This window comes from Orcinus orca, chromosome 14, assembly GCF_937001465.1.
Source record: "Orcinus orca chromosome 14, mOrcOrc1.1, whole genome shotgun sequence".
Taxonomy (NCBI): domain Eukaryota; kingdom Metazoa; phylum Chordata; class Mammalia; order Artiodactyla; family Delphinidae; genus Orcinus; species Orcinus orca.
Window position 1 is genome coordinate 62,421,496 of NC_064572.1, and position 13,527 is coordinate 62,435,022.

Consider the following 13,527-nt stretch of genomic DNA (forward strand, 5'->3'; position numbering starts at 1 on the left):
GAGCACTTTCTATTTAAATGAAATGTATTTCCTTGATTATAGCTCCTTCCAAAAGAGAGCCTTGACTGTGTCCATACAAACCACACTCGTGCTGCCGTCCAACTGGCAGCCTTTCTTTGTCTAATCCTGTGACTCAACAGGCACAGGAGTTAAGAGTGGGGCTGCTTCCTTTTGACGTTCAGGGCCACTTTGGAATCCCTGAGCCACCAACGTCTTTATCCAGTTTCACCATCCGGTATTTGCCTGTCTTCTCCCCTTCGTCTCCATTCCCCACCAGCACTCCCAGAACCTTCACTCTCACACCGGCTACACTGTACCTCCTCCATTCATGGGTTTTACCCTCCCTAATGGTGACTCTTCTACATCAACTACAAACTAACAAAGCAACAACTTAATTTACAGTGTCTTTCAAATTTGGGTCAAAACCCATGAATGGGTCATGGAATCTACTTTATGGGTATGATCAACACATTTTTGAGGAAATAAAATGGAATAGAAAAGAACAGAAAACATTGAACACAGTAAAAGTAAGCACAGACACACACACACAAACATGTATCCTGGTCATTAGGTAAAATGTATTTCTTTCTGTGGGACATGTTTAAAATAATAAAAAAGCCAGTTCCTTAGATATTACTACATATCCAGAGTCTCCTGGTACTTCTTCCTCATCTCAACCTCCTCGTCTTCTAAATCATCCAAGCCCTGAACACCTACCATTCTCTCCTTCCCTGTGGACCCTGTCCTGGCTGTAACTAGAATCCTTCTCCAATCAGGCTTATAAGTTAATTCAATGATGCTTTTTCCAGCATCCTGGATTACCCTGGATTTTCACCAAGTTATCCCCTCACTGTATACTTTTCCATTTTTATTCCTGGATCATAAAAACTGCTTGGAAGGCATACTTTTATTAAAAGGGGAGTTAAGGCGTAGTGCAGAACAGTTTGAATAGTATGCTACTGTTTATATAAATTTTTAAAGTGGGGATGGGGGACCAGGGTAGAGAAATACATATGTAATTGCTGTTATGATAAACTATCTCTGGAAGGAGATGTAAGAAAACTGGTAACATTAGTTGCTTCTGGTTGAGAAGAGCTGGGTGGCAGGGGACAGATAGAAGAGTTTTCATTAAGCAGTTCTTGGTACCTTTCAAATTTTGTGCCATGTGAATGTATTAAAAATAAGTTACATTTAAAATATACTCAGGGTTTCCCTGGTGACGCAGTGGTTGAGAGTCCGCCTGCCGATGCAGGGGACATGGGTTCGTGCCCTGGTCCGGGAAGATCCCACATGCCGCGGAGCGGCTGGGCCCGTGAGCCATGGCCGCTGAGCCTGCGCGTCCGGAGCCTGTGCTCCGCAACGGGAGAGGTCACAACAGTGAGAGGCCCGCGTACCGCAAAAAAAAAAAAAAAAAAACACATATATATATCTATCTATATATATCTATCTATATAAAATATGTATCATATATTAAAATAAACTTAAGCAAAATAAAACATTGCTTATGCAATTCATGTCAATCTGCCCTTTGCTAGTGGCTCAGCGAAGCTTTAATTTGCCTTCCCTGACTTCTCAGAACCTTCCCTTATCAGACATTCAAAACCTTGTCCTTTATTAATTCCCCACTGAATGCACTGCTTGGCCTCCTGGTGGACCAAGACTGGAGCTCCCAGGCTGGTGCTCTCATCCAACCTCGGCTTCGCCTATTGCATACCACGGTCACTGCACACTGTCCCTCCTTGTAAAGCTCTGAGCCGGACGGTTCCTAGGCCCTCTCCTCCCCCATCCCCCGCATGCCTTCAGCTCATCTCAGTCAGCTACCTAAATCCTTGGTTGTCTTGGGACAAGAAGGGGAAGGGAAAAACAAAAATAAACAGCTGATATTGTATGGGAGTGAGATTATGGATATTCTGTTTTCATTCCCTCTTTTATTGTTGTCATAATACACAGGTAATAAAATAAGTTGAAAAAATGTTTGATTAATAATTAATTCCTTTCAGATACCAGTTTCTCTCATTTCTTTCATAATTCAAATTAATAACCTACAGATACTTATTTCAAGTGCCTTATGAAATCCTATAAATTGGCTTTTATGCTTTATAGGGTGACCCCTATAAAAATGGGGTCACCATGGCTACCTCTAATCAATGTGTGCTTCTTCTTCCTCAACCCCCCTGACCTCTGACCTCTCCAATTAAACTGAGAGCAGGACCCCAGGCTTCAGTTTCTCTTGCAGCTGTTCTGTACAGAATTTAACAGCCTATGCAGAGATGACAGAAAAGACCTGAGTCTGAATGTCAGTCCCATCAAGTACTAGCCATGTGACCCTGAGCAAATTACTTCCTGCTGTAAGTCTCAGTTTCCAATCTGTAAAGTAAGGTTAATAGCAGCTAAACCTCATAGGGTTGTTGTAGGCAACAAGTGTGATAAAGCTTGACATACCTTGAAAGGGTGTGTGGAGTACAATAAATACCAGAGAAATGTAAGTTGCACTATCACCTAACATCCCACAGCCATTCCTGCAGGAGGGCAGAGCCGTGACTGTTCTTATGTCCATTTCTCTCCCAGGTGCGTCAGGTCAACACCACCTAGCCTAAGTCAACATCATGAGCCTACTCCCCTCTCTAGTGATCTGTGTAGGCATATGCATGTGACCCAGCTCTGGCCAATGAGAAACAAAGAGAATTCTGGTGAGGGGGCTCTGGAAAGGCTGCTTACTATTAAACGACACAGGGTCAATTTTTCCTTCTGCTAGACGTTGTGACGTGTGTAGTGGAATGGCTAGAACTGTGGTAGCATCTTGTCACTATGATTCCAATAATATAGCAAAGTGATAAGATGACCTCTCCCACAAGGCACCAGAGCTGGTCTGTATGACCAACAGAATATGGCAGAAGTGATGGTATGTAGTATCTGAGATCAGGTTATAGAAGACACTGGGGGGACTTCCCTGGTGGCACAGTGGTTAAAAATCCTCCTGCCAATGCAGGGGACACGGGTTCAAGCCCTGGTCCAGGAAGATCCCACATGCTGGGGAGCAACTAAGCCTGTGCACCACAACTACTGAGCCTGTGCTCTAGAGCCCACGAGCCACAACTACTGAAGCCCGTAAGCCTAGAGCCCATGCTCTGCAACAAGAGAAGACACTGCAATGAGAAGCACCCCAACGAAGAGTAGCCCCCGCTCGCCACAACTAGAGAAAGCCCACGCACAGCAATGAAGACCCAACGCAGCCAAAAATAAAGATAAATTAAAAAAAAGACACTGGCTCCCATCTTGAGCTTCCTCTTCCTCTTGGATCACTCACTTTGAGGAAAGCCAGCTGCCATGTCCTGAGGTCATGAAGATGGTGAAGAGGCTCACATGACAAGGAACCGAGGCTTGATGAGCTGAGTGAGCTTTTGGAACTGGATCACTGATTGAGCCCTAGATGACAGCAGCCCAGGTAACAGCTTGACTCCAACCTCATAAGAGACCCTGAGCCAGAATCACCTAGCTAAGCCACTCCCAGATTGCTGAACCACAGGAAAGTGACCTAACGTGTTTCTAGTTTTAAGGCACTAAATTTTAGTATAATTTATTACACAGCAATAGATAACTAACACAATTCCCTTGTTTATAAGAAATAATTGTTTTTCAAACATTTTGACAATGACCCACATGAATAAATACATTTAAAATCATGACTCAGGGCTTCCCTGGTGGCACAGTGGTTGAGAATCTGCCTGCCAATGCGGGGGACACGGGTTCGAGCCCTGGTCCGGGAAGATCCCACATGTCGCGGAGCAACTAAGCCCGTGCGCCACAACTACAGAGCCTGCGCTCTAGAGCCCGCAAGCCACAACTGCTGAGCCCACATGCCACAGCTACTGAAGCTCACGAGCCTAGAGCCTGTGCTCCACAAGAGAAGCCACTGCAATGAGAAGCTTCCGCACCGCAACGAAGAGTAGCCCCTGCTCGCAGCAACTAGAGAAAGCCCGTGTGCAGCAATGAAGACTCAACGCAGCCAAAAATAAAGTAAATTAATAAAAAAAAAAATCGTGACTCAGTATACATATACAAAGAATTGGAAAAAAGTTTCAAAAAACTATAGTTATTATTTACAGTACATTCTGATATTTTCTATTTTATTAGAAAAATATATATTGGGTGCTAATTTTTTTTAGAGACCATTCAGTAGTTTTTTTTTTTTTATTAATAAGACTATAAATAAAGGCAGGCATCCTTTTTTTTTTTTGGCCACATGGCTTGCGGGATTCTTAGTTTCCTGACCAGAGATCGAACCCAGGTGCCCTGAAGTGGAAGCTCAGAGTCCTAACCACTAGACTGCCAGGGAATTCCCAAGAAAGGCAACTTTTCTTTCTTTTTTTTTTTTTTTTTTTTTTGCGGTACGCGGGCCTCTCACTGTTGTGGCCTCTCCCGTTGCGGAGCACAGGCTCCAGACGCACAGGTTCAGTGGCCATGGCTCACGGGCCTAGCCGCTCCGCGGCATGTGGGATCTTTCCGGACTGGGGCACGAACCCGTGTCCCCTGCATCGGCAGGCGGACTCTCAACAACTGCGCCACCAGGGAAGCCTGAAAGGCAACTTTTTGAAGATCAATTCTCCACGGCATTTCTACATGACTTGGGACAGCTCTTGTCCCAGATTATATTTCCAAGGATGTTGATATAAACAGAAAGCCTTGGAAGATAGAGATAGATTCTCCTTCCTGGACAGACGGCAGGTTTGTTCCTGACCAGAATAACAATGTCTTCTTCCTGTAGAAAGCTGGACGAATCTGCCAGCAGCCTGCTATAATACTGTGGTTTATCTAAGTGTGATTGGTTCCTTAGTTGTAAGATAAACCCACTGTGTTACTGGGTTCTAAACTGATCTCATGACCCACTAACAGGCTGCAACTGTTGGTCTGAAAAACATCATATCATGTGACAACAAAAATTTCTTCTATTGCAAGCATCCTCTATCACCTCAAGGTATATAAAAGGAGAAGCAGGGGCCAAATAACCTTCGAACTAAGTAATTAACACTTAATTTTCCTAACAAAACTACTCAGTACCAGCTGGGCCCTTCTTCCCCTGCCTCCTACCTATGAAATTAAAAAAACAAACAAAAAAACCTGCTTCTGAAACAATGGCAGGGGCTCATACCTACGGCATCGCTGATTTCCAGATCAGCCAATAATTGCTTTGAGACCTTAATCACCATCTGCATATTTCCAAAAAGTCCCTCAAAATCAATGTTTGGTATCTGAGAAAGGAAAACAAAACAAAGATGCAGAGAAATAAAATTAACAGCATATCATTCACATTAGGAACATCTCTTCAAAGGATGATACAAAAGCTGCTCAAGGTTACCTTCACTCACTCTCACGAAGTTTCCAGAATGGGAACATCTAACATCGCCTTTAGTGTCACGGTCTGTCCTTGATTCAACTACTTTCTGCTCCCCCCTCCCCCACTACCATAGTAAAATGACCGTAGAACCAATTTCTATAATTGTACTGGGACACAAATTCCACCCAGTACCCAAAATCGGATGGCACCGTCCACTTCCTAGAGAAGTTCTGTGAGTGACTGCTCCAGGAGTCCACACTCAAGCTGAGCCCAGTGGTCAAGTAACAAGCAATAGGATTGTAAATCCCTGGGATACCAATAACGTTTTTTCCCTGTCTTCGGTATCTAAGAGAGTGTCTAGCATACACATATTAGTAAGACTTTCTGGAATAAACCTTATACAATCAGGTGCTACAGCCAGGTAACCCACCATTCCCAGACTTCATTATATTATTGCACAACCTCCCAGTAAAGTGACAATCCCAGACTCACTGGAACTGTTTTCAGGAGCCACAGAAACAGGAAATGTCCTAGGAATTATTGCAGTAACTTAAGTTAATAAGTTAATAATGGACTTGATAAGTGACAGGATGGTGAACGCTTAAGTTGATAACAATTGTAAACTGGGGCCCTTGAATTAAGAGCAGCAAACCCATTAAATTTTATTTCAAACCCAATAAATCTTTGTGGTGAAAGCTTCCGTACCCTAATGCATCAGGCTTGGAGAACCACGTTCAAGGCAAAGCTAACTTTCTCCTACAGTTCCCACCTGTGCCTGCTGCAGGGGTACCATGATCCGCTCCATACACATTTCCAGATCCCGAATGTAGTCTCTCTCCGTCTGAAGAAGTTCCTCTATAACCTTGGCTCTCTTCTCCAGCATCCTCTGCTCTGGGCTTTCAGTGGACACAGACCCAGAAGGGGTCACTAGTGCTGAAGACTGGGAGGAGAGGAGTGTCATTTCTAGAAAGGAAAAGAGAACTGGTCAGTAGCTCTGGGTGTAAAAGCAGGCCTCTGCAATAGTTTCAGTTGAAAAGAACACATTCTTTGAGAACCAAAGGTCTCGCAATTGTCAATCATCAGGAAATCTGATCCTCAAGTCAGTTCTAATCACGAAGATGAAGAGCTTAGAAAGCCATCCCTGCAGAAAGAACTTCTCCCATCTGCGATACCATTTCTAGAATCTGTCCTAAAAACAAGTAGCTGGCCCATTTTATGAGGACAAATCAGCGTCTACAACCTCCTTGGGAAAGAGGTTGAAAGAGGTGCTGTTCTTAAAAAGAACTGCTTGGTTAAGAATCTGCCAGCCAATGCAGAGGACACAGGTTTGAGCCCTGATCCAGGAAGATCCCACATGCTGTGGAGCAACTAAGCCCGTGCACCACAACTACTGAGCCTGTGCTCTAAAGCCTGGAAGCCACAACTACCGAGCCCACGCGCCACAACTACTGAAGACTGTGCACCGCAACAAGAGAAGCCACCACAGTGAGAAGCCCACACACTGCAATGAAGAGTAGCCCCTTGCCACAACTAGAGAAAGCCCGTGTGCAGCAACGAAGACCCAATGCAGCCATAAATAAATAAATAAATAAAAAGAACTGCTTTCACTTAGTTAGGTATAAAACCCGTTTCATGAACTTAGCAGCAGAAATACCAAGCTGGAAGTTACAAATACTGATACAGCACATTAAAAATAATATTATGGGGAACATAATAATGCCAACTAAGGGAAAGACAAAAATTAGGTAGGAATTATCTGTCTGAGATCTGGGTGACTGTAGGGCCCACCTTATTCCAGTTACTGTGATGGTGGATTAATATTAGCATGTAATAAAATATGTAAAAACTGTTTAGATTCTCCCTATCAAAACATTAATGAAGGGGACTTCCTTGGTGGCTCAGTGGTTAAGAATCCGCCTGCCAATGCAGGGGACACGGGTTTGAGCCCTGGTCCGAGAAGATCCCACATGCCGCGGAGCAACTAAGCCTATGGGTCACAACTACTGAGCCTGCGCTCTAGAGCCCGCAAGCCACAACTACTGAGCCCACGTGCCTAGAGCCTGTGCTCCCTAACAAGAGAAGCCACCGCAATGAGAAGCCCGCGCACCGCAACAAATACCCAATGCAGCCAAAAATAAAAAAATAAAATAAATTTATAAAACAACAACAACAACCAAAAAAACATTAATGAAGACTCACAAGCAAGTTTTGCTACTTCAAATGTCCTGGAAGATACAAATGTCCTATAAGTAGGAAGTTCTTTAATAGTATTTTCAATTAAAAAAACCTCTATAGAACCACACCACATGATCTAAGAATGAAAACAAATATGTATTTTGTCATTAGCTTTTACAAATACCTGTTACTTAGATACATATAAGGAGAGAACTATTATCTTATGCATGAGATGGCATTTGTTCATTTAAAATGAAAGTTAAATGCTAAAATAAACAACTGAGAAAATTTCAACAGTGAAGCAATCTCTGCTGTTTACTTCAAATTCCTTAAGATCCACTTTAAAAAATGACAAATTTGGTAAGTAAACATTCTAGCAAGTCTGAGTATGATTACAAGAATATTTTTACCCAGATCTAAGAAGCAAAAACACAAGTGTTCAAACTACTTACGGAAAACTAGGCTTTCACAGCAGATTTTAGTCTCCAAAAACCTTCCCCACTGCTCCTTCTCTAAGAATTTAGGAATTCCAATGTTTAAAAAGTGTAACCCAGATTCTGGTTTCTAAAAACCACTCTTCAGTAAAAGGAACCAGAATTCTTCATGTGGAAAGGGCATGGAGCCAACTTGAAGTAGCTCCCACTGGCCAAATCTGTACAATTTGAGTATCAAAATAACTAAGCACAGCAAAGCATTGTAATCCATTGACTAAAATAAGAATCCACGAGCTCTTATTGATAGTATATAAGTATATAAATAAATGGGGGAGAAGAGAAAGCTCTTTCTTATGGTAGAATGTCAGCTAATATAGAACAATGGAATTAGAAAAATCAGTATTTTGCAATCATCGGAATAAAATTTGGTTCAGGAACAAACCATCAGTGAATGATTCTGGTGTTGGTGGTAGGGTTTTGATGATGATCTGGATATCCACATAGTTTTGAACTAGTTATTAAAAATTATTACAAAAATGAAAAAGTGACTCTAGAGTGGAGAAGTGGGTTACACCATAACCTAGTAATCAAAATTAACACGACCAATTAGGGACAAATAGACATCATGTGCTACCAAATGCCAGGTCTAGAAATAACACAATATCCCTATATAGAAAGACAGTCAAAGATGCATAATCTGAAATGAATCTTGAGGAAACATCAGACAAACCTAGTGGTTTGCATCCTTCAAAATGTCATGTCATAAAAGACAGAGGAAGCCTGAGGAGCAATTCCCAGTTAAAGGTAACTGAAGGACTTCCCTGGTAGTCCAGTGGTTAAGACTCCAAGCTTTCACTGCAGGGGGTGTGGATTCCATCCCTGGTTGGGGAACTAAGATCCCACATGCACATGGCGCAGCCAGGAAAAAAAAAAAAAAAAAGGAAGAAAGAAAGAAGGAAGAAAAGATAACTCAAGAGATGACAAATAAATGCAATGTGTGATCCTGAACTGAATCCTGATCTGGGGAAAAAATTGCTACAAAGGACATTAATAGGACAAGCTGATGAAACTGGAATATAGACTATAGATTGGGTGTATGATTAAACCAATTAAAAATTTCCTGAAATGGACAGCTACATGTAGAAGAATGAAATTCGAACATTCTCTAACACCATATACAAAAATAACTCAAAATGGATTAAAGACCTAAATGTAAGACCAGATATTATAAAACTCTTAGAGGAAAACACAGGCAGAACACTCTTTGACATAAATTGCAGCAAAATATTTTGGATTCATCTCCTAAAGTAAAGGAAATAAAAGCAAAAATAAACGGGACCTAATTAAACTTAAAAGCTTTCTCACAGCAAAGGAAATCACTGACAAAATGAAAAGACAACCTACTGAAAGGAGAAAATATTTGCAAATGATATGACCGATAAGGGATTAATATCCAACATATATAAACAGTTCATACAACTATACATCAAAAAAACAAACAACGCAGGACTTCCCTGGTGACGCAGTGGAGAAGACTCTGCGCTCCCAATGCAGGGGGCCCGGGTTCGATCCCTGGTCAGGGAACTAGATCCCACATGCATGCCACAACAAAGAGTTTGCATGCCACAGCTAAGGAGCCCGCTGGTGCAACCAAATAAATTAATAAATATTAAAAAAAAACCAAAACGCTATTTCAAAATGGGCAGAAGAACTGAATAGACATTTTTCCAAAGAGGGAATGCAGACGGCATATGAAAAGATGCTTAACATCACTAATCACAGGGAAATGCAAATCAAAACCACAATGAGATATTAACTCATACCTGTCAGAATGGCTATGATCAAAAAGAACACAAATAACAAACGCTGGCAAAGATGTGGAGAAAAGGGAACCCTCCTACACTGTTGGTGGGAATGTAAACTGGTGTACCCACTGTGTAAAACGGTATGGAGGTTTCTCAAAAAACTAAAAACAGAACTACCATATGACCCACCAATTCCACTCCTGGGTATATATCTGAAAAAAACAAAAACACTAATTCAAAAAGATATATGCACCCCAGTGCATATATGCACCCCCAGCAGCATTATTTACAATAGCCAAGACATGGAAGCAACCTAAGTGTCCATCAACAGATGAATGGATAAAGAAGATGTGGTGTGTATACATATACACACACACAATGGAATACTACTCAGCCATAAAAAAAGAACAAACCGTTGCCATTTGCAGTAACACTGATAGACTTGGAGGGCATCATGCAAAGTGAAATAAATCAGACAAAGACAAATACTGTATAATATCATTTATATGTGGAATCTTTTTCTTTGGCCGCTCCATGCAGCACATGGGAGCTTAGCTCCCTGACGAGGGATTGAACCTGCGCTCCCTGCACTAGAATCTCCAAGTCTTAACCACTGGACTGCCAGGGAAGTCCCTTATATGTGGAATCTAAACAATACAACAAACTAGTGAATATAACAAAAAAGAAGCAGACTCACAGATACAGAGAACAAACTAGTGGTTACCAGTGTGGGCGGGGAGGGGCAATAAAAGGGTGCGGGAGTGGGAGGCACAAACTGCTGGGTATAGGATAGGCTCAAGGATGTACTGTACAACACGGAGAATACAGCCAATATTTTCGAATTACTGTGAATAGAAAGCAACCTTTAAAAATTGTATTAAAAAATTTTTTAATAAAAAAATTCCTGACATGGCACATCTATGGTGGTCATGTATGAAAATATCCATATTACACACTGACACTTACTAAGGGGCATAATATATGCAACCTAGTCTCAAACAGTAAAGAAAACAAAGTGTGTGTGTGTGTGTGTGTGTGTGTGTGTGTGTGTGTGTGTGTGTGTGTAGAGAGAGAGGGAGAAAGTGAGCGAGAGAGAAAATGAAAACAAAAATATGGCATAATGTTAAATACTGGCAAATGTGAATAAAGGAGGATCTGTGTACCACTGCAATTTTCTATAAATTTGATATTATTCAAAATAAAACTTAAAAAGACATAATTAGAAAATTTCTCTTTTTTTGGTAGAATGACAAAATTTCAAGCATAACTCTTATTTCATCAGAAATTAAGTAAATCATGATTAAATTAATTGTAGTGTACAAAAAATTGATTTTCAATGGCCTTATTTTAAATTTTCTTCGTGATTTCAAAGCTACAGAATTTCAGTCCCAAATATGGTTTCAGAAGCTGTAAGTTGAGAAGAGAAATTCACCTTAAACACAGGACTAAAAAGCTCTGGAAAGGGAGAACACTCACTGAATTCCTACCACGTGCTAGGTGCTTTACGAGTTATGTCCCTGAACTCATTTAATATTCACATCAAAACTCTAAAGTAGTATTACTATTCCCATTTAACAGATAAGAAAACCTAGCCTTTGAGAGACTGACCAACTTGTCCCAGCCTATGTAATGAGTAAATGGCAGTTCTGGAATTTGAATCTAAATATATTTAAATCCAAATCCTGTATTTAAATCCACTTAATCCTGCACCATTCTGCCTCTCTAGCCTGGAATCTCAATTTAAAAAGGTCAGGGCCGGGGCTTCCCTGGTGGCGCAGTGGTTGAGAGTCTGCCTGCCGATGCAGGGGACACGGGTTCGTGCCCCGGTCCGGGAAGATCCCACATGCCGTGGAGTGGCTGGGCCCGTGAGCCATGGCCGCTGAGCCTGCGCGTCCGGAGCCTGTGCTCCACAGCGGGAGAGGCCACAACAGTGAGAGGCCCGTGTACCGCAAAAAAAAAAAAAAAAAAAAGGTCAGGGCCTATTTGCTTCAAATCTTAAAAATTCCCTGGAAACTATTATCTCTCAGGAATCAAAGTTATATTAATTATAATACTTGAAAGCATAAAATACCAGCAAGCACTCATCAATTAGAAGTCAGCAACTTACAACCTAAGAGACACAATTAGATTTTTATTTATATTTAAAAGGAGAAAAATGGTAACAATTCTTCTAAAATATCAGCATGCTATTTTTTCCCTGCAGGTAGATTTATAAATTCTGGAACAGACTTTAAAAAACAAAAAGGAGAACAGTTTAGCTCAATCAAAAATCCCTGTGGGGTGTTTTTGCTAAATTGTGTTTCCTGGGCACCACCCCTGAGATTGATTCAGCAAATCTGGGTGGATCTGCAGTTTTAACAAAATGCTAGGTGCTTCTGAAGATGCAGGTGACCTCCAGGCTCCACACACACATGAATTAATACTCAAGGATTAAATCAAACTAGGAATACCTGGCTTGAAATAGCTGCAAATGTAAAATTGTTTTTCCATTATTCCAAATATACCCTAGGGGGGAAAAAATGATCAACAATTTTACTATCTGGGACACCAAAGTGAGAGAGGGGGCCCCTCACCCTGAAAGCCTTTGAATCGCGCACTCCCTCACTCTTTAACTGGGGGAACCCTGAGAAAGTCCATTTTCACCTCTGGGCCTCAACGTCCTCATACATACAATGAGGATAATAATACCTGTTCTGCAGAACTGTTGAGCAAATTAAACAAGGTAATTACTCAACACAAGTTAGTTCTCCCACAACGGGCCAGAAAATGCTACCTGTACCAGGTTAAGGTAAAATGCACCGAGGAGAAATGGTTCAGATACCATAAAGTTCCACTTTTCTATAAGAACAATAAAATCTGGGGATGCGGAAGCACATGGAGGAAACTGAGGCCCAGTACCAGCCTAACAATAAAAGTTGCAGACTAGCCCCACTTTCTTCCTAGGGCGGCCCGGGAGGCGTTAGGAGCTGGGGCTGACTGCACAAACTTACTACTGTGATAAAGCAATTAGGGATGGGTTGTTTTTTTTCTTTTGTCCCACCCCATCCCCTCCCCCGCAAAGTCCCCATTCCACTCCTTCTCAAGATATCCTCACCCCCTCAGGTTAGTGCATGGTCCCAGGCTCATACCTCAGTGTTCCTAGGAAGCGATTCAGTTAACCTGCAGCTTCCCACAACTCTACCAACCACATTCCAAAGCAGAGTTAAAGAGAAAAGCCGCTCACTCTTCCCTTGCCTCTGAAAGCTGGCTCCGTCTTTGCTGGGGAAAATCTTTGAACCCCGGCGAGGTCCCAAGCGGCACTTGAATGAGGCAGCTAACTGTTCTACCTGCTTTTGTGAGGCTCCAGCAACCCCGGAACGTACCTGCAGCGCCAAAATTCTGGTGCAAATGTTCCCACGGGTGGAAGGGCTGGCAGGCAGAGCAGAATCTTCCCAGAGCTCTGGAATGCTCCACAACCCCCTAAAATCCTTTGAATAGGGTAGGCATTTCCCCCAGGCTTTCCCATATTTACATATGAATCGTCCCGAGTCCTCCAGGCTATCACAACAGGGCCTGTTCTAAAGGACGGAGCTGGAATTCTCCAATTCCTGGACTGAGATGCAGAAGAGCGGGCCCAGCTCTGCTCAGACTCAATGCCTTTTCCCTATTAGCTTTCCTTTCCTAGTCCTAAAACAGCCACAACTCCACTTCAGGAGTTGTTGTTTTTTCAGGTTTTTTTTTTTTTTTAATGTATTTATTTTTGGCTGCGTTGGGTCTTTGTTGCTGCGTGCGGGCTTTC

The 13,527-nt window shown here is 42.1% G+C and overlaps 1 protein-coding gene across 8 annotated transcripts in view; it reads right to left on the minus strand.

Annotated features, from left to right (window-relative positions):
- The window catches only part of DNMBP (dynamin binding protein), a 111,104-nt gene that overhangs the window by 21,406 nt on the left and 76,171 nt on the right, over positions 1-13,527 (minus strand). For all 8 annotated transcript variants that reach the window (XR_007471342.1, XM_033425775.2, XM_033425772.2 and 5 more), the window contains 2 exons: positions 6,105-6,298; positions 5,150-5,249 (listed from right to left, as the gene is read on the minus strand). Coding sequence is in view for 7 of the 8 variants with exons in the window: in XM_033425775.2 (XP_033281666.1) it covers positions 5,150-5,249; positions 6,105-6,298 (294 nt within the window). In the remaining variant the exon portion in view is untranslated. The remainder of the gene's footprint in view (positions 1-5,149; positions 5,250-6,104; positions 6,299-13,527) is intronic.